The 25053-nt window shown below is 48.2% G+C and overlaps 2 protein-coding genes across 6 annotated transcripts in view; both read left to right on the top strand.

The window, feature by feature from the left end:
- Nucleotides 1-14214, top strand: part of suco (SUN domain containing ossification factor) — a 41419-nt gene extending 27205 nt beyond the window's left edge. For 2 of the 3 annotated variants that reach the window (XM_064333522.1, XM_064333524.1), the window contains 16 exons: nucleotides 338-405; nucleotides 988-1095; nucleotides 1253-1358; nucleotides 2875-2895; nucleotides 3112-3167; nucleotides 4248-4339; nucleotides 4670-4735; nucleotides 4815-4898; nucleotides 6387-6489; nucleotides 6831-8126; nucleotides 8282-8369; nucleotides 8537-8641; nucleotides 8772-8926; nucleotides 9227-9318; nucleotides 10260-10315; nucleotides 11020-14214. In XM_064333522.1, the coding sequence (XP_064189592.1) occupies nucleotides 338-405; nucleotides 988-1095; nucleotides 1253-1358; nucleotides 2875-2895; nucleotides 3112-3167; nucleotides 4248-4339; nucleotides 4670-4735; nucleotides 4815-4898; nucleotides 6387-6489; nucleotides 6831-8126; nucleotides 8282-8369; nucleotides 8537-8641; nucleotides 8772-8926; nucleotides 9227-9318; nucleotides 10260-10315; nucleotides 11020-11466 (2943 nt within the window). In that variant the 3' untranslated portion in view covers nucleotides 11467-14214. The remainder of the gene's footprint in view (nucleotides 1-337; nucleotides 406-987; nucleotides 1096-1252; nucleotides 1359-2874; nucleotides 2896-3111; nucleotides 3168-4247; nucleotides 4340-4669; nucleotides 4736-4814; nucleotides 4899-6386; nucleotides 6490-6830; nucleotides 8127-8281; nucleotides 8370-8536; nucleotides 8642-8771; nucleotides 8927-9226; nucleotides 9319-10259; nucleotides 10316-11019) is intronic. The other variant, XM_064333523.1, reaches the window with a different exon arrangement.
- Nucleotides 14215-15555: 1341 nt separating this feature from the next.
- On the top strand, nucleotides 15556-24732 carry mysm1 (Myb-like, SWIRM and MPN domains 1). 3 transcript variants are annotated; one of them, XM_064333525.1, is made up of 20 exons: nucleotides 15556-15712; nucleotides 16589-16664; nucleotides 16872-16942; nucleotides 17097-17162; nucleotides 17303-17375; nucleotides 17659-17757; nucleotides 18021-18510; nucleotides 18696-18903; nucleotides 19223-19353; nucleotides 19475-19578; nucleotides 19676-19753; nucleotides 20200-20282; nucleotides 20593-20647; nucleotides 20824-20874; nucleotides 20994-21068; nucleotides 21356-21544; nucleotides 22059-22191; nucleotides 22297-22402; nucleotides 22594-22651; nucleotides 23813-24732. In XM_064333525.1, the coding sequence occupies exons 1-20, from the start codon at nucleotides 15654-15656 to the stop codon at nucleotides 24197-24199; spliced, it is 2592 nt and encodes an 863-aa protein (XP_064189595.1). In that variant the 5' UTR covers nucleotides 15556-15653; the 3' UTR covers nucleotides 24200-24732. The 3 variants fall into 3 exon arrangements, with proteins under 3 accessions (XP_064189595.1, XP_064189597.1, XP_064189596.1); XM_064333527.1 differs by lacking the exon at nucleotides 15556-15712 and adding an exon at nucleotides 15814-15838; XM_064333526.1 differs by lacking the exon at nucleotides 15556-15712 and adding an exon at nucleotides 15971-16046.
- Nucleotides 24733-25053: the final 321 nt, after the last annotated feature.

Genomic DNA, 25053 nt, shown 5'->3' with positions numbered 1-25053 from the left:
AGTGTCGCTGTCCCTGAGGCCCTTCATTTAACTACTAGTTACAGCATTATTGATTATTATAACTAGTTTTCTTTGCTACTACTGTTGTCTGCAATTAATTAATAAAAAATTCTAGTGGTGCATTAAATTTAATGAAATATGTAGAACATTTTTTACAGATTTTACTAGTTTTACAGAATGCAGTAAATTTATGTATACGTTTTTTGAATGAGGCATTAATAATGCAGATTAATATTTTATTGTCTGTAATATATTGTGTACCTGCTACACATTCAAGCACTCACGTTATCATGCTCAGTCTAGTACTGGTTTAGCATCTCCACTGTTCTATTTCCAGAGTACCTCTGCCATTCTGATGGAGAACATGGACCTCTACATGCTGAATCCCTGCAGCAACAAGATCTGGTGAGTCACTTTGCGAACCCGTGCCAGTGTGGAACGTTGCGTCACCGGGCCACCCACCCACCCAGCCACCCTCCATGCGCCACAGTGTTCTTCTGCTGCCACCGCCATTTTGAAGCACTTTCCCTTCCCTTTCTGTGTGAGCGGAGAGCAGTGCTCTCCTGAGTGCACATGGCTCCTCTGTCCATGCCTGTGTGTGTGGTCTTCATGAGCTGCTCCCTGTGTGTGATACAGCCTGGCTGTGTGTGCCTGTGCTCCCTGTGTGCAATACAGCCTGGCTGTGTGTGTCTGTGCTTCCTGTGTGTGATACAGCCTGGCTGTGTGTGCCTGTGCTCCCTGTGTGTGATACAGCCTTGACTGTGTGTGCCTGTGCTCACTGTGTGTGATACAGCCTGGCTGTGTGTGCCTGTGCTCACTGTGTGTGATACAGCCTTGACTGTGTGTGCCTGTGATCCCTGTGCTGCAGCACTGCTCTGCCACCCTCCAGAAGCTCCTGGTGGAGACTGCACCCTACAGCTCCTTATCTTAACCTGGTTTCCTCACGTGCTGTCTTCCTGCGCGTCTTCCTTCTCTTCCTCTGTTCAGGTTCGTCATTGAGCTGTGCGAGCCCATTCAAGTCAAGCAGCTGGACATTGCCAACTTTGAGCTCTTCTCCTCCACTCCCAAGGACTTCCTGGTTTCCATCAGCGACAGGTCAGTCATCCGTCTCTGTGAAGCGGGTTCGTTTGTTTCCCCTCTATCGAGCTGTCGTAGCACAGCTAGTCCCCACGTTAGGAGACCTCTTCCTTGTTCCTTATCGGAGATTCTCCGTTGGGTTCTGGTTTCCCAGAAGTGTTTCCTTGTCTGGCAGGTACCCGACGAACAAGTGGATCAAGCTGGGCACCTTCCACGCCCGGGACGAGCGCACGGTGCAGAGCTTCCCGCTGGACGAGCAGCTGTACGCCAAATACGTCAAGGTAGCGCCGCCCTGCTGGGCACCGCCAGCCAGCGCCGTCAGCAGCCTTCTGCTTCCTGTGGGAGACGGGCGGGGGCAGTACTGCCTGAGAGGGGTAGATCTGAGCAGGGGCAGTGTTGACTGAGGGGGGTAGATCTGAGCAGGGGCAGTACTGCCTGAGAGGAGTAGATCTGAGCAGGGGCAGTACTGCCTGAGAGGAGTAGATTTGAGCAGGGGCAGTGTTGCCTGAGAGGGGCAGATTTGAGCAGGGGCAGTGTTGCCTGAGAGGGGCTGTTTTGAGCAGGGGCAGTACTGCCTGAGAGGGGCAGATTTGAGCTGGGGTAGTATTGCCAGCAAGGGGAAGTTTTGAATTGCAGCGTAGCTGTTTTCGAGGCTAGGTGTTGGGGTGGGAGGTAGACGAGGACGCAGCAGCAAACAGGAACGTAAACGCAGATCATGCGTCGCTGAGCGTACGGACTCGGCCGGTCGCCCCCGGAGACGCGTGCGTGACGGTACGGTAGGTACGCGCGTTGCCGGGGTCGCTCCGGTTGGTGAAACAGCTCCGGCAGTAAACTCTTTAACGATGCCGTCGGCAACCTCAGCCAGTGAAAGGAGGCCTGTGTGTTGCTGCGTAACTGATCCCTGTCGTCTTGTGGAAAGTAATCTGACGATCCCCCCCCCGGGAGCAAAGTCACACCGCCTCACCTGTGTCCCCGGGACAATGGGACAGTTTAACATTGTCCTCTGGAGGCCGTTATATAGAACTGTGCAGACCTGCTCTGCTCTGTTTTGTTTTGGTTCTGAAGTGCAGTCATCACGCCATGCTTTCTGTCTGCAGCTTTTTAAAATTGAATTGTTTTATTTTTAAAACGAAAACTACTGAAATGAGGGTGTATTATTTTGTCTCTAGTAGGTTTTTAATTGCAGCCATTTTAATATCTGCCTTCTCTTTGTTTAACCGTCTCTGCCCTCTGTTTCTTTCTTTCTTCTCTCTGCCGCTTCAGGGTTATCCGATGCAAAAGTTCTGTTTGTACTGACGCTTTAATTGCAAGCCAGTCATGCCAGTGCCACGTGTGACCAGGTCACCGAGTATACTTTTGACCTCACAAAACGTTGACTGTAGTAAAAGGCTCTGATTGATTTATTCAAAATTGTGCCTTTTTTTAAAGTAGCATGCACACTCTACATTGTTGTTGTGAACTAAAGCTTTTGCAGAGTTGCGTTGGCCCCAGAGCCTGAAGCCTAGCCGAGCAGCAGTGTGTTCCGTAGGCCGTATGTCCTCTCGTTTCCCTCGCGTTTGTTCTTCTGCTTTCCTCCTCTGTTCAGCCGGCGTCGCTCCTCTAATGTCTTTTTGCCTTTTTAGCGTCTGGTAGCGCCGCCGTTGTAGAGTGTGTACAATGCCTGTGTTTATCTCTAGGAGAAACCCAGAAAAGAATTGCTTGACTTGCTTGTGGCATGAATCAGTCCTTTTTACTGATTTTCTTTCTTATTTTTTTCTCTCTCTCTCTCTCTCTCTCTCCTGTTTTCTCTTGCATCAGATGTTCATCAAGTACATAAAGGTTAGCATTCCTTTCTTCCAGAGGTTTTGAATGCACGGTATCGGGGAGCTTTGGTGGCAGTGCCCAAATAATGCATGGCAAAGACACATTATTTAAAAAAAATAAACATCAAGGCTTTGCAAATACTTAATTGCTGTAGACGTGATCATTACTGAAAACAAATTGGGTAACCCTGGCATTTTTCCCCCGCGCATTAATGTTTGCTTTCGTCTGTAGGTTGAACTCCTATCCCACTTTGGATCCGAGCACTTCTGTCCCCTCAGTCTCATAAGGTTTGTGGAGTTTGTACTCTTGTGTTTTTGACAGCTGTCTTGTTTCCTTGTATACGTATGTCCTTTTGCAGTGCAGGTCCTGCCTTTGCCAAACAGTAAATAAACGCACTTACAGGGAACTGGTGGAATTTGTTAAATTGTAGCCCCACAAAACAGTAGGCCGCCACTTGCTACAAATACCCTTTTTTTAAGGAAAGTATGACATAGGCTAGCTCTGTATGGGGCGGCAGAATTTTATAAACCTCCTTCACACCTAGCACTGGTGTGAAAAGCACCCGGGGCGCATGCAGCTCTTGGTATTTTGCTGTTTGGCCTGGCTTCATGAGCCTCTATTAAATGGGGTTTCCGAGGAAGCTGTGATGCTTTGAATGTGTGGGACAGATGGTTTCTCCTTGTGAGGTATGTCTTCACCCCCTTATATTTTTCTAACTTGCGCCCCCTGGAAGCCAGGGAAGTGAACTGCATTTTAATCGCGGGCCCATTGCGTAATAAAGGCAGCAGTGATGAAGTATGAATTATGAATGCACCCCATGCCAGTTCACAGCGCTGTTTGTGTGGCCATGTGTGGTTCACATGGCCCTCCCCGGGTCTCTGCGATGTGATTGGCTGGTAACCCCCACCTCTTTTGGCCCCAGTTGCAGTTGTGTGTGTCTTGGAACTCTCCGTCATTCCCTGAGGAAACCGCGAGCGGGGCGGGGGGGGGGGGGGGTGGAGGACCTGGAGCAGGCTGCCTTTAAATTACCCCTGTGCCCCCCATACGTCAACTCGGCCAAAGTTCAGCGCTACGTACCACTGAATTTCAGTCATGAATAAGCTTGAACGTGAAGGGGCCTCTCCTGCCTCTCGCCCAGTGCATGCTGGGATAGGCTGCAGCACACCCCGCGACCCTGACCAGGAATAAGCGGGTATAGATAATGGATGGCTTTGGATGGATGGATGGATGAAGGAGCCTTAATATTGGACTTGGGATCCTTTCAGTGCTGACATGAGCCGCTGATGCTTGTGAGGGCGGGTTTATCCTGTTTATGATGACCAGCAAACGGGTCTTTTTTCACATCTTTTTGTTTTCCTTCTTTGAAGGGTGTTTGGAACCAGTATGGTGGAAGAGTATGAGGAAATAGCGGAGTCCCAGTATCCCTCCGAGAGACTGGAGTACCTGGACGAGGATTATGGCAAGACAACTTCCCTTTTCACTGTCTACATGTTTGTTGTGGAGTAATCTCTTTGCAAAGATGAATTTACTTTAATAACAGCCTAACATTGTGAATGGCTTTGTGTCCATAAGAGAGTGCCATGTGTTGGTAGTATATGTGTGTGTGTATGCCTGTGTGCGTGAGAGAAGTATGATGTGAATAGACATTGAGTCCTCAACAAGTCAGAGACATCTGACATTTTTTTGAATGTAAAAAATGTGGACCCCTTTGTGTTTTGTCACATGTGCATGTATGTATACGTGCGCCCTTACAATGACCGAGTCTCTGAACTGTTTCTCTGCCCTGCAGATTACCCTCCTGGCTACGTGCCGGCGGAAGACAAGGCTGCAAAGAACCTGTTGGGATCGGCCACGAGTGAGTACCTACGCCAGCGCCCCGCGGTGTTCGCACGCTTCCTGTGTGCGGCGCTCACGCGCTTCTGTTTGCCCCGCAGACGCCATCCTCACCATGGTCAACAACATCGCCGCCAACGTGCTGGGGGCCAAGCCGGAACTCGAAGAAGGAGCCAACGTTGAAGGTATCGGTCTTTTTAAAAAAAAATAAAAAAAAAAAACTTGTTTTTAAAGGTAACCTGTCTCCCCCGGCTTTACCACAAAAGTTCTTTTGTTCCATGTCTCTCATCCCGTTCTTTTTGAGTTTGTGGATGGTGTAAGTAGGCTTCCTAATACCAGGAAGTACACTAGAGAAACCAGATGACAAGTAAAAAACATTTAATGCTCTTTGAAGACTGCATGTGTTAAAAATGTGTGCAGCTGTTTTTAATAAATATAAGCAACTAAAATGTCTTTACTGTCGGGAAACCCTTAATATTGAGATTTGATACCAGAATGGTGTATTTTAAAATGTATGTTTTCCCTCCGCAGAATCTGGGCAGAAAGTAGCCATGTTTGACAAGTCTCGAGTTCTTTGGCAGCTGTGTGTGACTTGTGAAGGCTGTTGCCATGCCAACGCATTCAGAGCCTTGTGAGCCTCAGAAACGGTGCTGTTGACATGCGCTAAAATAAGCCAGTTACAAGAGCTCACTTTCTTCGTCGGAGTGTTTAGCCAGCAACAGGGACTCTTCTAACCACACTCAAATGAAGATCTATGATTCTTCTAACACTTGCAGTAGTATGGCTTTTAACTTCTGGATATTAGTCATTTAACTGTTGAAAATGTACCAGAACTCTGGCAGATTATGTAGACTTGGCTCTGCTTCTTAGGCAAATGAAGCTGAATTTCTGCCAGTCCTGTTGTACTGGGAAAATGTAGTGGAGCAAGTTCTTTGCTTCAGGCTTTCAGATTTAGTGTTCCTTCTGTTTTCTTTGCATACTTAAGAGTAATTTCAGTTGCACACACACTAGGCCCATCATTTTTCATTTCTGGGTCATGGTGAAGGTAAACAAAATTCCTGAATCAAGATCATTGGTGTCGCTTGGCATGTCTGAAATTGCTGTGGTGATAACTGGAATGCACCAGCCTCGGCCTAGTCTGATTTACAGTCACCTACAGTTTGCTTCGGCTTGTTTTGGCTGCTTTTTGTAGGCTGTTGTCTCACACCCAAATTCATATCTTGGTGGCATGACTGGTTTTTATTTTATTTCTGGAAAGCTAGTCTTTATTTCAAGGCTTCATCTTTACCAGGCTTCTTCCCCTATTTGCTTTAGTTGAACCTTTCCTCTGTCTTTCATGACATTTGCATTGTTTGTGTTAGCAGGAGAGAGAAATCTACAAATAAAAGTTTGTAAATCTACAAATAAAAGTCATGTTTCATAACCTTGCACCCCCCTCCCCCCCTTTTTCCATTCTGCCACACAAGCATACTCTGTGCAGGCTTTCAGTTCTCCTTTGAGTCCTGGCAGAGGGGAGGACTTTTCATGAACAATGGTGTCTCTGTTAACTTTGACAACCTCGTCTGGACCAGCGCTGGACGTGCGTTCTGTCCGAGCTCGTTTTCCTGCAGGTTTAGCCGCTGGGCAGTAATCATCCTGTTTTTTTTTTTTTTGTTTTGTTTTTTTTCGTGCAGCAAACTTTTCAACGGACGGCGAGAACGTTACAGAGCCCTCCCCCGAAGAGCCGGCCAGCTCCACCCCCAGCCCCAGCCCCAGCAGCCCCTCCCCCTCTCCAGAGTGAGTGGCCTGCTTGCGTCATCCTGCCGCCAGCCTGGGGGCTTCTGCGGGCTGCGTGAATAACACGCCACCCGCATGGCTGCTCTCGGCTTATGGGCGTTTCCCCCCCTCCTCTGCTCAGCTCACTTTATTTGATTATGTCCCTCTTTCGGCCTCAAACCCCCCCAGCCTGCATGGAACGAATCGAGCTGACCAGTAAATAAATGAATCGATTGCGGTCTGATCAACCGGAGCAGTCGGGCAGACGGTTGTTAATATAAACGCTTGTGGTGTCGGTGGCTTTTGGAAGCGTCTGCGCTCCAGGTGAGGTGACCGTGTGCCCGTTGCTCCCCTGTGCCCAGGGAGGAGTCCCCGGAGCTGGAGGTGCCTGTCGCTACGGAGGAGCCTGAGGCCCCTCCCCCCGAAGCCCCGACTCCGGCCCCGCCCGAGGAGACCCTGATCGTCACGCTGGTGGAGGAGGACGAGGAGGAGCCCCGCCAGTCCACCGTCACCCTTCTGGAGGGGGAGGAGGAGGAGGAGGAGGCGGAAGCGGAGGAGCGGCGGAGGACCGAGGAGCGGCAGCGGGAGAGCCGGGCGTACTCCGGGGAGCTGTCCTCGCTGTCGTGCGCCGCCTCCCTGCGGGAGTACCTCCTCCGCTGGTGCTCCGCCTCGCTGGCCCTGCAGCGTCAGCGCAGCGAGCGGCAGAGGCAGCGGGAGGCGCGGGCCGACGCCCGCTCGCCCCCGCAGCCCCTGCCCCTGGCCCCCACGCCCACGCTGGAGCCGCCCCTGGACACGGAGCCCCCGCCCGAGGCCGAGAGGCCCACGGCGCTGGGGGAGGGGGCGGGGGCGGGGCCGGGGCCGGGCCCCACGGACGCGGTCCTGGAGCCCGCGCGGCACGCCGACGCCGCCGCCGAGCGCACGGCCGAGCCCCCGCAGCTGGAGCCCAGCCAGACGGCCGCCCTGCCCCCCCACAGCTTCCCCGTGGTCACCCCCACCGAGGAGATCCCCCGGCTCTCCGCCCTGGAGCTGCCGGAGCTGGAGCTCCCGCTGTCGGACGGGGTCCCCGAAACGCAGGCCGAGGCCCGGAGGAGGCTCCCCTCCAGCAGCGACGCCGGCCCCAGCAGCAGCGGCGGCGGCAGCCCCGGTCTCGCCGCCACCAGCGTCAGCTCCGCGGCAGAGCCGGCCACCCCCGAGACCGACGCCCCCAGACAGGACCTGCCCGCCCCCGCCTCCAAGGAGCCGCCCGTCCAGCCCCTCCCCACCGCCACCCGGCCCGCCGAAATCCCCCCGCCCACCGAGCTGCCGGCCCCGGCCGAGCCCGAGGGGGGCCGGGCGGCCCCGGAGGAGCCCAGCAGGGCCGCCCCCCCGCCGGAGCACCCCGAGGCGGCCGCCCCGCCCGCCGAGCCCAGGGCGGAGGAGTCGGTGGAGGACGTGCTCCTCTCCGTCGCCTCGGGCGGGGCGCAGCTGCACCGCACCGCCACCGACTTCTACGCCGAGCTGCAGAACTCCACCGAGCTCGGCTACGGCAACGGCAACGGCAACCAGGTGCACGGCTCCAACCAGAAGGAGTCGGTCTTCATGAGGCTCAACAACCGCATCAAGGCCCTGGAGATGAACATGTCCCTGAGCAGCCGCTACCTGGAGGAGCTCAGCCAGAGGTGGGGAGGAGTCAGAGCACCGCTCTCTCTCACACGCCCTGTCACTGATCACTGCTAACCAGAGCAGCGCGTCTGATCAGTGGCCTCTCTGCTGCCCGGGCACCAGCATGCATGTACTCCCTGATTCATGTGTCTTTTCCATTGATTTGTGTAAGGTACCGGAAGCAGATGGAGGAGATGCAGCGGGCCTTCAACAAGACCATCATAAAGCTGCAGAACACGTCCCGGATCGCCGAGGAGCAGGTGAGGGAGTCTCTGGGGGGGGTTTTCGTGCGTCGGCTCCGCGTTTCCGCGGTTACCAGAGGCGTCGGGCGTGCCGACGGGCTCCGCGTAGAGAATTTGAGCTTGGCGCCCAGCGTGGGCGGTTGTGTGACCGCAGCGTGCGTTTTTTCCCCTGTGCTCTTCTCCAGGATCAAAAGCAGACGGAGTCCATCCAGGTCCTGCAGAGCCAGCTGGAGAACCTCACCCAGCTGGTGTTCAACCTGTCCACCACCGTCAGCCAGCTGCAGAGAGAGGTGAGCGGCCCGCAGGCCTGCCCCAGACCCCGAGGGGAGGGCACAGAGCCTCCGTTTGCCCTGTCAGTAAGACGCGCGCGCGTGTGTGTTTGTGTGTTCTGAACATGCTCTCTTTGTGCCGCCGTCGCAGGTGTCGGACAGGCAGAGCTTCCTGGTGGTGTCCCTGCTGCTGTGCCTGTGCCTGGGCCTGCTGCTGTGCATCCAGTGCTGCCGCAGCTCGACTCCGCCCCCGCCCGACTCCACCGCCTCCATCCCCAAGAGCAACCACTACCCCAGCCCCAAGAGGTACAAGCGCCGACCCCGTGTCCGTGTCCCCGCACCTCCACACACACACTGCGCTGCTCTAACACATGCACATGCAGGCCAGGATGATGTCACACCTCCCCTGATTGGTCCATTATAGGCAGCCAGTCATGCTAGTCAGTTAGTCAGACAGAGTGCACTGTCATTCAGTGTCTTCATATTCCGCTGTCCTTTATCCAAATATAGACCCTACTCAGTTGCACCAGGTGTTTTGTAATACAACACGCCATAATGCTGTTTGCTACCTGTGTACCTGGGCTAATACTGCTGTCTCCCCTTCAGGTGTTTCTCCTCATACGACGACATGAGCCTGAAGCGGAGAGTGTCGTGTCCCCTCGTGCGCTCAAAGTCCTTCCAGCTACCTACCACGGAAGGTAAGTGCGCCGCGCGCTAGCGGAGATACCGCTAACCCTGTAATCTCTACCTGTCCCGCTGCTGGATACCGTTAGCAGGGGCGCAGGACCCTAATCCCCTTGCAAACCCCCCACCTTGCCCCCGTGTGTCATAAATCCCAGCGGCCCGTACGTCGCGTCCTGATGTTCTAACTTTCAGAACCAGGAGTCGAGGGCAGACGAAGGCCATAGCGACATTGTGATGTTAAAAAATGCTAATGTGGCTCACTTCCCTAGCCGCGATCCTTCCTTTTGCCTCTTTGTGCAGAAAACAAAGAACTGGTCTGATACCCAATAGGTCTGATGTCAGCTTGCTTTACTTATGTCTCAGTAAACAAGCTGAGAGTCCACTGTGTGCGACTCGGTCCATTTCCATTTCCCATTGTCTGGGCATGGCCTTTCCAGAGGGGTTCCCAGCAGAGGGGGTGGGGCCAAGGTGGGGGGGGGGCGTGGGGGGGGGCTGGATGAGGACTGAATGAACAAGCCTCTTCATTCGAGCTGGCATGAGACATTAAACATTACTCCCTTTTATTTTTTTTTTCCTCCCCTTCGTTCTCACGTTTGCCTTAGTTTTGCGGCTGTCACGGCCGGTTGGTCTCCATGCCGACAGCGCATGAGTAGATGCGTAGGATATTTATACCTGTATGTAGCTCACAGTGCTTATGGCTGGCCCATGTACCACATTTGCAAGTAGTAACAAAAGGGAATGTGCCGTGAGTGGAAATGCAGCGCTATTATAAAACCATTATGCACATTATGCAGCACTATTTCCTTTCAGATGAATGTGGGACAGTAGATGAGTGGTCTTCAGCATTGGTGCTTTCGCTCAGTAAATTACTACTTGCAAGTGCACAGCTCATGCTTGAATCTGTTCCGGTTTCCCATACCATCATTTAACCTCCACCCCTTTCTCCCCTTTTTAGTAGGTCCAGATGACTTGTACATTGTAGAACCTCTAAGGTTTTCTCCAGAAAAAAAGGTACGGTGTCCATTTGCCTCCTGGTGTTTGGTTGGTGAAGGCTTCGGTGTCGGGCTAGTGTGCAGATGGCTGAGTGGCACTGCGGGGGTTATCACTGCTGGACGTGGGGTTAACCACCTCTGTGCTGACTGCTACCGCTGCCGCACACTGTGGGGCACTTTGACCTGGGCGGGCAAGAGCAGTAGGACAGAGTTCCCCTGCTACTGTACCCCACTTTATCATTACAGAGGGGGACTCGGAGGTCAGGCAGATTCTGTCCCGAATACCATTTCCCCTCATTTTTCCTTCCCTGTTTTTGTCTCACCCAGACTCAAACTAAATGCGGTTTTCGAGGTTGACCGGCATCAGTTGATTTTCAGATGTTTGGAGGGGTAACGCTGCCAGTAACAGCAGTGCCACAATTTAGAATCAAAGTTTTAGAAATCTTATCGGATGGAAAAAAACATGGGAAATGCTTACTGACTGTGGTCTATGTGCACACTCAAATATTTTTTTAAAAGTATTTTGTCAAATTGTGTAGTTTGGTCATTGTAGCCTCTTATACTATTCTATCCTATGATGTGGGTTTTAAATGGATTCAGTAGAATCATTTACAGATGCTGAGGCGTGTGGCACAGAGGTGGTTAAAGCTTCTTTGAGCGTTTGATAGATGGCTGCCGTGTGCCTCCTCAGGCCCTGTGTAACTGAGCCTCTCTCCCGCGCAGAAGAAGCGCTGCAAGATGAAGGTCGAGCGGGTGGAGACGCTGAAGCCGTCCGCCCCCGCGCCGGCAGTAGCTAACGGGGGCCCCAAGTGCAACGGCGTCCCGCCCCCCCACGCCGCCTTCCTGTCCTCGGGGGAGGCGGGCGCGTCCTCGTCCAAGGACCCCACGTCCGAGGGCAGCTCGGAGGGGTCGTCCCACTCGGACGAGTCCTACTTCTGCGGCATCTCCACCTGCTCGCGGCTCTGCAACGGGCACCCCCCGCCCAGGACCCGCACGGAGAAGAGGGCCATCAAGCGCCGGCGCTCCAAAATGCTGGAGCAGGGCCGGTACGGGGGGGAGGCGCTGCCGGGGCGGGCGGCCTCCATGCCCACCCTGGAGGACCTCATGAAGGGAAACAAGGACATGAGCGTGGGGACCTTCGGGGTGACCGCAGTCACGGGCCACGTTTGACGCTGAGGCGCACCCCCCCCCCCCTTCGCCTGTCCCGTATCCAGGGACTCACTGCTCATTCACTGTTCCACCCCCCACACACACACAGGGACATGTGAACACGTGCACACACACACTCACACAGGCACACACACACACGCACACACAGGGACACCCAGTGAGCAGACTGGTACTTTTGCGGTCTCTCGGTGTGGGGGCGGAGCCAGGGCGTGGACTAGGCCGAGCGCGCCCAGTCTCACTGGGTCGCCTGGGACGGTCAGGCCTGCCCATCAGCAACAGAGGACAGAGAGGAACTCCTGACAGGACGGCAGGAAGACCTCCCGGGCATAGACCACACCCCCCAAAAAAAGACATTGCTCCCATGTTCTCTTAACCTCTCCTTGTTTATGTGCCTTTTTGTCCATTTTAGAGCTTTGTTTTCTGAAGAGCAATGTTATAAAGATACAGACAACAAAATGGAGGGGGGGGGAGAGAAAAAACAAAAAAGAAATTTTAACGTGGGTGAATTTTTCTACGAAACTAGCACATTGTTGCGTCGGTAGGGGTATCAGCAGATAGCATTCCACCCCAGCGCTGGCTGTGCGGGCATGCGAGCAGTCAGCCAGAGTTCCAGCCTTTCCGTTTTCGCTGAGGAGTGAAGCTGCTCGTTGGGGGGAGACGAGAGCCGGTCAGAAACATTTGTAGCAAGACAAGTCACTTTCCCATCTTCCGTTTCCTTTCCTGTGCTGAACGTGTAACACTATAACAGTAGTGACAGTTTTTCTTTTCTTTCTTTTTTCTTGTTTTTTTTTTCTTGTTGGGACCAGTGTTGTTATCTTCTTGTGTGATAGGCCTGTCTCATGAAGCAACCACAATCCAATGACTGAAGCTGAATGAAGAATGAGTCCACGTTTTCACATCGCGCTGTCCACTTCAGCCTCTGCTAGCATTTGCTGGTGGTAAGCTCGGCGGCTCTGCGGTTAATATCTGAGTATGTCAGTGCCCAGCTATACATTACAAACACATTTACACAGCTGTTGGGGTGAAAAAAAGGGATTTTATGTAGAACTGCAGCCAAGAATCCAGTTGAGGTTTTTTTTATTTAATTTAATTTACTGTGGACCAAACTAATGGAAGCGCGTGGGTCAGTGCATAAGTGTAGGCCAGTCTGCGTGAGCACATCACAGACCACAAGAATGACGACGACTCACAGATCCTGCGGGGGGGCGCTCTGCTAGCAGATTTATTTATGTATTTATTTATTTAAATGTCTGACAGGTTTCCCTCGCCCGGGCTGCACTGCGAGCGCAGTTCACAGCCCTGCATGCTGCCGCCCCTTCAGGGTCCCACGGTGTCCTTGAACTACAATATTTCTGAATAATAATAATGATGACCACAGTGATGGCACTCTCAACGGTACTCTCATGCTGTGCGTTCTCAGCACGCTGGCCAGCACGCTTGCTCAGGTGTCCACTTTGTTCTCTTTTTGTTTTTTTTCCTTTTCATTTAATTTACAGTGTAGAAAAGACTGGACCCTTAGGCCCCTGCAGAAAGACTTGTGTGTATATATATATACTGTATACCTGTTCTTGGATGCATCATCTTATTGCCTAATGAGATTGAGATTTTAGAAGAGATGGTCCATTTCACGTATACTGGAACAATCATTTTCTTTTAAATACACGTTAAGCCTCGGATGTTTCCGTTGGTTGAGGAAGACTGATGTGGTTCATACTTTGCCCTGGGAAAGACAGGCTTTTTGAAGGCTTAGTGTGTGTTCTGAGTAGCTCTACAGTTCATTGGATTGCCCGTTGTGTGCTCAAGAGGATGGCGTATCTGTAACAAATGTGCAGCACTCCGACTAACCAGTTCTTACTCATCAGCTTTCACTCGGTACAGTTCTCCTCTTTCCACTGCTTCCACACACTCCAGGTCATTTCTTGCATAGCCACCATGTCCCTCTGTAAAAACAAGCTGCTTTTGTTTATCCATTTTTGACTGTTTGTCTTGCTAAAGTTAAGTTATAAAAAATATTCTAGCATCCTTGTCACGCGGTGTCTTGTGCCTGATGGTTTTGTGAAATTTATCTTGGTCGTCGTTTCAGTTGCATTCACCCCTCTCTACTTTTAAAATGGACAGAGGCTGTTTATCAGCTATAAAAGTATACAGATTCCCCCCAGTTCAAGAGTTAAAGTTTAAAATAAAAGAAAAAAAAGGGAAAGCTCTGGATGGATTTTGAATGTAACCATTATTTTAAGCAATTTGATGAAAGGTGTCCTGCACACACAGGGGGGGGTCTCTTCTAATCATGATTCTTTTTGTACCTCCTGAATGAGTCTGAAAATGTTTGGTGAAAAAGCTATGTTTTGTGTGCGTGTGCATGCGAGAGTGTTGTGAAGTCCTTTTTTTTTTTTTTTGACTCCCGTGTTTGGAAGGAAGGCTCGTCTCCAGTGTGCGTGTTGTATAACCAGGTGAATAGAAATATTGCTCTTGTTGAAAGGTCTACAAGCTCAGTGTGCACTTCTGTTGATTCTCTTGCCTTTTGTTTTTTTTCTACACTATACCTTGTATGTCAAGTGCTCTTTCCGAGTTTCTCCGTGTGGCATCCCCAGTAACCTGAGGCAGTGCAAGGGGCCAGGAGGCCATGGGAACACTACTTGTCTGTGAGGGAGCTGCACAGAACTTTTTGGACAGGAGCAAGTGTAACTACAAAGATGTAGTGCCATTAGAAACTGTGAATTTCTAAATAAACGTTTTTCTTTCCTGAGAGTTTTGTGCCTTTGTGTGAACTTGCAACCCCAAGCCCATTTAAATGAGCAGATTCAAGTACCCATTAAATTAACATTTTGGTTTGTTCTTGTCAGAGAAAGGATGAGCTAAGATGGGCTGAAAGAGAGAAGTGGGAAATGCGGGTTTCTGGCCCCAAATAGTTGCAGTAAATTTTATTTAAATATTTTATTAATATTTTATAGGAGAAGCAGCAGTAAAGAGGGCTAAATTAAACATTTACTTGTAGAAACATGAGGGGAGAATAAATTATTTTCCTGCCTGAGAAAATACTGCACTTACAGATGTTTTACTGTCAGTATCCAGATTTGTCCACATTCAAGGGGTTATCCAACTATGATATACCAAGCGGCCTGGTGCATTCGTAGAAGTCATTCTACACTACTGTAATGCACAGTGAAGAGGACCGCTCATGACTCAAAATAATGACCCTTTCCAGTGGTGAACATCAATGCAATTAAATTTCTCATTTCAGCTCAGATGCACAAGCTCAACATTGCCTTACATTATATTCTGTGATACTTCGTGTTTAGTTAGGACCGATAAGAACATCACATGACAAGGTAACGTGGGTATGACCTGTTCTGGACACACACATACATATATATATATATATATATATGTAAATAACGCGTGTGTAAATAAGTAGCAACGTTTGACGTATCTGTAATAAAACTAACGTACGCAAAATGATTCACTGGTTCATGCCAACCCTGTAGAACTCCCAAGACACTTTGCAGAAAATGTTGTCATTCTCACGTTTAGTATTATAGAATACAGCTATATGAAACTGGCTGACACTGGGATTCATACATTATCGCCGAAAGAATTTGCAGTGAACGCAGTCTACTTATCGAAGGGATCTCTTCAAGCGTGTGCCGACAGTGTTCTACGCTAACATTTTTTCCCCAAGGAGCCCAAGCGTTCCTAAGCTGAAAAATTAAGTATGATATATGTGCTCCTAAATTATTTATCCTGTTAGCACACATGCATTTTCAGGAGCAAATGCTCCTAAAATGGAATCACTGTAAGCCCTGGCAGAGAGTTCTTGCCTTATGTCTTCCATTAGCGTAATAGCATTCCCTGTACTATTGGGTGGCAGTAATGCGCCCTGCAGTCGTGCTGTTGTATGCGATTATCCACATTATACAACACACTTATATCGTATTACTGTAGCTATATGCAAATTCATATTGAACACACGTACATAGTTGATTAACCATAATCGATTCGTGCAGTTTTGATAATGTCGGCAGAGTTTCAAGCGTGTTTGCTACCAGAAGCATCCTAGCCAAATACAGTAGCTTACTTTGCTAAGATCTTCAAACTCCCTGCCACGTGGTGTCACTGCAACAGGGGCGCAGTCCTTCTGCGCTCCTGAACCAGCTCTTGTAATTTGTTTTTGCATTGTGACAGCTAACATGGCAGATGAATTGGACATTGTGGATATAGAAGGAGATGAAACTGAAGTCAATATGAGGTATATGACTTGGAGCAAACACTGCGTCTGTGGAACTGTAAATGCCAGATGTGTGCAAGCAAGAATAGAGTATTAGTTCATTAGAAATGCATCGATTGGGTGTCGTTTTTTAGCTAAGATAGCTAGGTGAGCTAAGCAGCTAACTAGCTAGCAAGATTAGCTAATGCTAATGGAATCACCCCTTTCCATCTACTAGCGTGCTAGCTAGCAAGCTAAAGGGGTACCACTGGTTAGCTGCCTAGTACATTTAGTTCTTATTTTAGATTTGATGGGTACCTATCTTTCGCTAAATGTCCCGCTATTGTCATAGATGGCGCAAGAAAGCATGTGGACTGTATTATAGATGATTAGCTTTATAACATTGTTTGTATCATGTTAAAGCTCTCAATAGCACATTATCTGGGCTAATGTCCACTAAAAGAAAGATTACTAGCTCGCTTCCTTTATTCACATAATAATTAGCTAAAAGTGTGGGAAGGAAAGGACTAGCTAGCTTGCATGCTATCGTACACATCCCGTGTTGCCCTGCTAAAGGTCCTACCTGCCCTCCATTAATGTGCTACAGATAAGTTAGCTAAAATCCTTGCATCAGAAGTTGTTTTATGTAGAGCCTTGGCAGATCTATAATACTACTTGAAACAAACGTCTCAACAGTTATTTCATTTTATAAATGTTAGCATATTTGCAAATCTCATCGGTATGCTTATGTGTTTTTGTCCATTGGTTAACATGTGTATCTGTGTGCCAACTTTTAAGGCGTATACTGAAAGTAAATTTTCATTTATTTGACAAATTGAGAACTGCAGTGTCAGTCTGTGATTATCCAAGCCCTTCATTAATATTGTATGTCATACTGTCCATTCTCTTGTATATCAGGGACAATATGGAAGGAGGCATCCTCCAGGAACATCAATATTTGCAAACAGCATGGAGGACCAATAGTGGAATTCTTGTAAGGGACTGTTTATGTCTTGTTTCATCTACCTTGGAGAACACTTGCTATTTTTGGGCAGCTTGTTTGAATCTGTTGTCTCTTGTACTTTGTTTTGCATGCAAAGAACACAACACACACCGCAGTTATTTAAAAAAAAAATGTTTGTTTCAATAAGTGCTGTTGCATTTTATCATGCTCATGTCCTAAGTTTTCATGTGTTTCTAGCCTTGGACCCTGGACAGTTCCATCAGCGCTGAGAATAGAGAGGTCATTGAGAACATGCTTCTGGAGGAGGAGTATCCTTTCTGGGACTATTGGAGGTTTTTTCACTGACTAATGAAAGGAAACTTAAATTATTCAATTATTGAATGTTAAGGCCCAAACATTGTTCCTGCAAATTTGTAATAATTGATTGTTGTAGGAATGTAGTTGTTTTCTTAACCTGGCTAGGTATTATTTAACTGGTAAGGAGCTGCCCAAGAGCATTTGGACTGGCGACAAGCAGAAAGTTAAGACGTGAGTAAAGTTGTCCTATTTTTTTTAAAATATCAAAATGCTTACAGACTTGAATGGTTACAAGGTACTGTGATGTTTGTGTTATTTTGCACTGTGTAAGTATTTAAACTTTAAACTGTACTGATGGTAATGGCTTCCAGGTCTCCTGTGAAGCCTGCTGGAGCACCTGTCCGATGGACACAAGAGGAAAAGGATCTTTTTGAAAAAGGATTGGTATGCTCTTTTCTGAGCTTATTATACGTACAATTTATAAAGCATATCAGGTTGTTTTAAAATCACTTCTGATTGTTTTATATATGTCTTTCTACATAGTCTTATGTTGTTTCTAAAAACGTTATTTAATATCAAAATTTCTGTTTCAGAACTAAATTATGTGAATTCTGTATTTGAAATTTCATATGTCAGACTGTGGTGGAATTCTTGCCAGTCTGAAATCCAAACAGTAATCCAGCTGGCTAACCAGGATCTGGTTTGGTTTCTTTTTTTATGGATTCAGGCTCAGTTTGGCCGGAGGTGGACAAAGATTGCTAAGCTGATTGGCAGCCGTACTGTTCTGCAGGTGAAAAGCTATGCCAGACAGTACTTAAAAAACAAGGTAATGCTGTAGTGTACTCCTGATACATTCTGTCAGACTGTGACATATTTTAGACATTAGGTAAAAGCAATTTTATTGTTGAATTCTATATGATATTTGGTCTGTGAGACTTGGAATCTAGTTTGTCAGATTTGTCTCGTGAGTGTCTTAATGAAATTCTGAAAAAATCTGTTGTATTTGGTACTTTGAAATGTCTTGTATGTGATAAGCAGTGCTTGTTTTCCACCAAGGCTATGTATGTCTTCTGTTGAATCTTACTTCAGGCGAAATCAGATGTTGCCATGCCAGCAGTGGCAGCAGACTCCCAGGGGTCCCTGAACGGGGTGCCCCCAGGTGCGGAGTGCAGCTCCGACAGGTCGCCCAGAGGTCACGCCGCTGTGCTGGCCAATGCCGTGAGGATCGAGAGGCTGTCGGACGACGAGGACGTGGACATCACAGATGACCTCACCAGCGACGCTCCTCTCCCGGGCGTCAAAATGGAGCCCTGTGAGCAGAGTGCTTCGGAGGAGGTGGACAGCGAAGGGGAGCCCAGCCCGAGTCCCCCGTCTCCCTCCACCCACACCCCCCAGTCCAGCGGCTCCTCCCAGCCCTCAAAGCAGCCCTACAGTGAGGAGCCTCACTCCCATGCAGACAGTGCATGTCATGTGTGGGCTCAGTGCTCCCCAGTGCTGGGAGAGGACTGTCTGGCAGCCTGCCAGTCTGGCAGCCCTGGTGGAGGGTCCCAGTATGAGAGCGAGGACACCGATGGAGCAGGTCTGCCTAAATATTCACTCGTCTGTTCTCTTCTTCTGACACCCTTCCCAAAATAAGCTTTCCCCTTTATTATCTGTTCCTTCTATTTAAACTATGTAATTCCTCAGAACGCTGTGTGCTTTGTTGTACTTGTGTACTGGCGACAACAATGGGATAATCTGATGCTTTGTTCTTTGTGTTTGTAGTTCTCTCAGAGAGGGAGGCGGAGCTGGAGGAGGAGCTTGAGGAAGGGGAAGAGGAGGAGGTGCTAAAGCCTCCGGAGCAGGAAGTATATCTGGACACTGGTGCCATCGCGGAAGAGGAAAAACAGGCCATCTCTGAATTCTTTGAAGGCCGCCCGTCGAAGACCCCTGAAAGATACCTAAAAATTAGGAACTACATCCTGGACCAGTGGTAAGGTTTTCTGATGCTACCTCTTAACTCCGATCTCAGCGATCAGACAAAATGGGCGAATGATGAGCGCATTTAGCTTAGCCACAGCAGTTGAATATAAAATACTTCTTTCCTTCTGTATACTTTAAAATAAATGCAAGAATTCTAGATTCTCCATAAAAAGTAGAAAGCATGCTGATGAGTCAGGCTGCTAAGAACTTAATATACATCCTTTTTGGACCACGGTTATATATTGCCTACCAGTATTGGGCTCAGTTCTGCTTGTAGATCTGGACCCGTAAGTCAGATCTCAGTATCTGGCTGCATTTACCCTTCACAGGGAGAAGAGCAAACCCAAGTACTTGAATAAAACATCGGTGCGACCAGGCCTGAAGAACTGCGGCGACGTGAACTGTATAGGGAGGATACATACATACCTGGAGCTCATCGGCGCCATCAACTTCAACTGTGGTAATGCTCGCTGACTGGATGCACTGTTATTACCGACTGCTTGCTCTGCTTCTGCACAGGATATAGTGTTTTTAGGAAGGTGTCCGCCCTCCTCCTCACAGTGTCTTGTATGACTTTGCAGAACAGGCCATCTACAACAGGCCCAGGGTGGTGGACCGCTCTCGAGCGAAGGAGGGCAGGGACACCCTGGAGGCCTTCCAGCTGGCTCAGAGGCTGCAGTCCATGGTGAGAGCGAGGAGCAGACCCCCTGGGGGGTTAAACTGAGGAGGGTGCGGGGTTTTCAGATCAATCTAAATTTCGCTCTACCCCCCCCCCCCCCCAGCGCACGAGGAAGCGGCGGGTACGAGACACGTGGGGAAACTGGTGTGACGCCAAGGACCTGGAGGGACAGACGTTCGAGGTGGTGAAAATGTGCCGTCTGCTGTCTTGTGCACGAGGATGCATGCTGTCAGGGCTGCACGGCAACAGGTTTACTAGCAAGATGCATGATGGGTAGGGAGTGAGGTCACACTGAAAAACTGCTGTGAGTGGCACCTGCCCATGTGCAGTGCACTTAAGACACCACACTTTGCCTTGGTGTAATTGGATATAGACCTGGATATAGAAGTCTTTTTTTTGTGGTCCTGATTCGTAGTTGCCAGTACATTGTGTAGTTGTGTACTACACAACTACACAATTGTTTGTGTGTGACAGTGTGTGACACTGTCTGTGTGTGACGGTGTGTGTCAGTGTCTGTGTGTGACGGTGTGTGACACTGTGTGATGGTGTGTCAGTGTTTGTGTGTGACGGTGTGTGTCAGTGTTTGTGTGTGACGGTATGTGACGGTGTGTGTTTTCTGTCCTACAGCACCTGAGTGCAGAGGACCTGGCTCTGAGAAGGGAAGAATCCAGGAAGAGGCACAAGCCCTGCAAGATTCCTAGACCAAAAGGGTGAGATACTGTACCTCACCACTGTAGTTCACCCTTCCTCTCTTTGGTCCTCACACTGAAAGTACACACACACACACACACACACACATTAATACACTTTACTGATTCAGACATTGGATATAATCTTACTGAAAAAAAATGTAATATACTTCAGGCATTACACCTCATCGTACATTCCAGTGTTTTCTTTTATATGCTAGTATTAGTAGTAGTTTTATCCAGTTAAGTTGGGCCTCTTTCAATCATATATTTATGAATGAGACCTTGTCTGGTCAACTTGTCAACCAAATTCCTCTGACTCTCCCACCAGCTCCTTTGACCCCTTTCAGCTCATCCCCTGCCAGGCTTTTGGAGACCAGAAAAAGGTTATATTTTAAAGATGTTTTATTTTCAAAAGACACAAAGGAAAAAAACGATGTTTGAAAAAAATGTCCAAACATTTAGAATGAACTTTACACATTAAAAAATTAAAAGGAAATGCCCTATTTTATAAGATTATTTTGAAGTATGTTGATGTAAGTCTGTTTTTTCTTCCTCCTAGGAACCATTCCGGGTGCTAGTCTGTGCAGAAGCACTTGTAGTGATGGACATGGTATGTTCACTACATGCATAAAATAAAGATGGCCATTTTGTTTCTGCTTCCACAATAGTACCACTGAACACTCACAATTTTTGGATAGCGGTGTGTAAGTATAATGCTTCTCTACGCAGCATGCCCATGTGTCCATGGGAGAAGTCATCGGGCTGCTTGGGGGAGAGTACAGTGAAGGAGAAAAGGTGTTAAAGGTGAGAACGGCAGCACCCCGGCGTCTTCCAGTGATGATGATGATGATGATGATGATGATGGTGATGGTGATGGGGCACAGGCAGGGCAGGTGGTGGTGATGTAAATGTGGATGTTCATGATCATGATGCTTCAGGTGGTGATGAAGGAAATTTACAGTAATGCTGCAGTGTTACTGAGATGATGATGATGATGATTATGGGGCACAGGCTGGGGAGGTCGTGGTGATGTAAGCGTGGACGTTCATGGTGACGACGCAGAGGTGATGATGTACCGTGTGATGTCACAGATCTGTGCTGCGGAGCCCTGTAACAGTGTGAGCACGGGACTGCAGTGCGAGATGGACCCAGTCTCTCAGACCCACGCCTCGGAGTCGCTGGCCGGCCACGGCTACAGCGTGGTGGGCTGGTACCACTCCCACCCCGCCTTCGACCCCAACCCCTCCCTTCGGGACATCGACACACAGGCCAAGTACCAGGTCAGAGAACGCACCTCTGTTTCCCTCCTCATTCATGCGTGTTTTACTTCGTTGCTCTGCTCGGATTTTTATCGACTTTTAGATACAGTGCCTTCGGAAGGTATTCATGTAAATTTATTAAAAATAAAAAACTGAAGTGAAACTTAGTCTCATCTGTTCACAAGACCTGAGCTCACCAGTGCTCTCTTTCTTCTTAATGATGTTCCAGACAGTTTATATTGTTTCTGTATTGTGAAACCAAAATGTATAAAATACCCTTTAATAAAAGCTGAGAATCCGCATTAAACAATTAATATGGTTAGTTTACAAATCTAAATTTATGGAGTGCAGAGCCAAATCAAGAAAAATATGTATTTGTCCCAAACATTATGGAGCTCACTGTACATTTACAATGCTGCTGCAGCAATACTTTTGTAGATACTTTGCTTTTTCTGCATGACTCACGGGAGCTTGTCACATACAGTAGCTGCTGTTTCATATTATGTACTGAGTCATTCTCATTGTCTGATTTCAGAGTTACTTCTCAAGAGGCGGAGCCCCCTTCATTGGGATGATTATCAGCCCCTACAACCCCAGCAACACCTCGCCCCTCTCTCAGACCACCTGCCTGGTAGTGAGCGAGGAGGAGGGTCCCGCCGGCTCCCACAGTACGTCTCTTAAATCCGTCCCGCCTGGCGTGTACCGTGAGACGATTAAGAGGAATGTGTTATTCTGCATAAAAAGTCTGATCTGTTTTTCCACGCGTGCCGCAGAGCTGCCTTTCCGATTCGTGATCCACCGGTCGTGCGAGGAGCCGGACTGGGCCCAGGTTCTGAGGAGAGCCCAGTGGGTGGTGCACAAGTACCGGCTGTCGCACGGGTGAGCGAGCGCACGAGGCAGGCCGGGACCGTTTATAATGGTCACCGCGAGGGTGGTCGCGCTCACGCACTGTTCAGAGCACCAGCGAGGCCTAGTGAATCTGCACTTTATCAGCCTGAGAGTACCTCAGGGTCACAAGTCCTTCAATGCCTTTCCTGTTTTTGAAATGGGCCGGTTTTTGTCTTTTGTAGGAGTGTGCCCATGGACAGGCTGTTTCGTCGAGACTCTCACCTCACCTGCTTGGAAAAAGTAAGTGCAGCCCAAGTCAGTGTGGTGCCAGGGAGACGCACACGAGGACAGAGCTAGTACATTTCTGTTTACATTATCACCAGTTATAGTGTGGAAATATTTCCTGTGATGGAAAATTCCAGACCACTTTGGCTACACACGTGCATTACACACTGACAGCATATCCTATGCAGGGTATGCGATAATGGCTTGATTAACAAATGTGCTAATCCTCTGAATAATCCTTTAGCAAGTCCCTGAAGTTTTTTTCTTAATTAAATCTGTGGCGGGCTCTTTCTTCTTGCCAAGCTAGAGAAAATAAATGATAAGACCGGGTTCAATAAAATCTATTTAAGAATTTAAAAAATGGGCTACACTTAGAGGTGAATCACTTTGTTAATTAAACATTGTATTGAGTTCAAAGCTGGCAAAAAACTACGAAGTCCGCAAATTTTTCATGATAAGCCGATCAGATGAATGGATCTTTATGTCATCAATATTTCTTGACTCTGGACCCATACTTAACAAGCTTACATTGCCGATATGTTCAAATAGATCTGAAGATATAAGGAATGTGCAATTTTGTTAAAGAAATGTTAATGCAAAAGCACCAAAAAATCTGCTGTTAGACTTAAGTATCGTCGAGTTAGTAGTGATGCTTGTTAGAAGTGTCCCTTGACCTCTTGCCCTACGGCCTCTGATTTGGTTTGTTATCATGTGACCAGAAGTAATATGTCTGTTTACACTGTTATCAGAGGCCACCTGCTGATGTTTGAAACTGTCCCAAGGCTGTTGCAACATACTTCCAAATGCAGCATGGAAATCAAGTGGCAAATATGCCATGGAAATGAAATGAACTGTAGACTAAAGTTTAAAGGCACACTGAGATGACCATTCAAAAGTGCTATTCATAGCTTTTCATTTGATTTGTTTCCTTTTGACTAAGGATTGGCCAAATAGATCTATGAACCCTTTAACATATATTTTAGTTCTCTCTTAAGTGTGAATAGAAGTCCAGTTTTGAAGTAACTATATTTCATGTGTAAATTGGCAGCTAATTGCAACTTCAGAACCTGCAAGACCCATGTAACACATGCATTGAAAATGAGTTTCTTGGGCTTGCTGTTATGCCTGCTGCTCTGACTGGAATGGTGCACCATCTCTCACGGCTTCTGTCCGCAGATGCTGGCTTCACTGAGGAATTTTCTAGAACCGTTGCCGGACAATGTGGTGAACACCTTCCTGACACAGATTGAGACACTCTTCCTTTCTGAGTTCACTGCTGAGAGAAGGGGGAACCAGGATGAAGGGGATGCCTCAAGTACTCTTCCACCGGTCATCGGTTCCCTTGGGTTCTCTACTGTGGAGCCACCAGAGGACGAGGGAATCTCGACCTTGCAGACAGTCGGCACAGAGGGAGGGCCGATGGTCGGCCTAGTGACAGAGGAGGGATCCCCTGTGCAGGCAGTAATTCAGGAAGCAGGAAGAGGGTCTGCTGTTCTCCCGGGCAGCCTACAGATGGAGGGGGAATCCACTGTTCAGCCTGGCAACCTTGTGCAGACCCCCTAATGCAAGCAGTCTTTTACACTACCAGGAGGCTGTTCCATTAAAACACCTTCTGGAGCAAGACTATAACTTCCTGTTTTAGCCTGTATAAAAGTGTATAAATTCACACAAGTATTGGATTTCTTTACTCATATGTGTGATTGTGAGATTGAACTTCACGAAAGAAGTCTTGAATACAGAGAACCTCATTTTCTATATGTTCATCTTGAGGAAAGTGTAGAAGATTTAATGTCCCGTACAATTTTACAGGATGTTTTACTGGTCAGTATTAATCAAAAATGAGAATAGTTTTATATTATGTGTTCCATGATTTTGTATTTTAATCAAAATGTATCTCTTAGTGCATGTAAATAAATAAAATTCCGTTAAGTGATTATATCTGTCATTTACACAAGTAGTGATTATATCTGTCATTTACACAAGTAGCAAGACTGACAGTGTTTTTCCTCCCTTTCACACAAGTTTACTCTGGTTTTAAACCTTTGTGGGATGCACAGGTCTATCAAAAGGAATAAACATCTAGTTCTCAGCAACAACAGTTACCAGTGTTTTTCTCCGATTCTGAAGGTTTATTTTGTCCTTCATTTATTCTGTCACTCTTTTCTCCCTCTCACTGGTTCTGTCCCTCTGCAACGTCCCCTCACCAATGGTGTCCTCTTCGAATTGGAAAACAAAATTGTGTAAGCTTTGCAACTAAATTTAGCCATTAATTTGACAGTTTTGCTGTGAAATGCACATAATGCATTTATCTGCTGTTCACAAATAGGAAATAAAAACTGCTGCAATTGTTGAAAAGTGAGACAATTGCAAATGTCAGTGTGTTCCAAGAAGTAGTAACTCAGTAACCCTTAAACAAA

The sequence above is a fragment of the Anguilla rostrata genome, chromosome 4 (genome assembly GCF_018555375.3).
Source record: "Anguilla rostrata isolate EN2019 chromosome 4, ASM1855537v3, whole genome shotgun sequence".
NCBI classification, from domain to species: Eukaryota; Metazoa; Chordata; class Actinopteri; order Anguilliformes; family Anguillidae; genus Anguilla; species Anguilla rostrata.
This window is presented reverse-complemented; position numbering and strand designations above follow the sequence as displayed.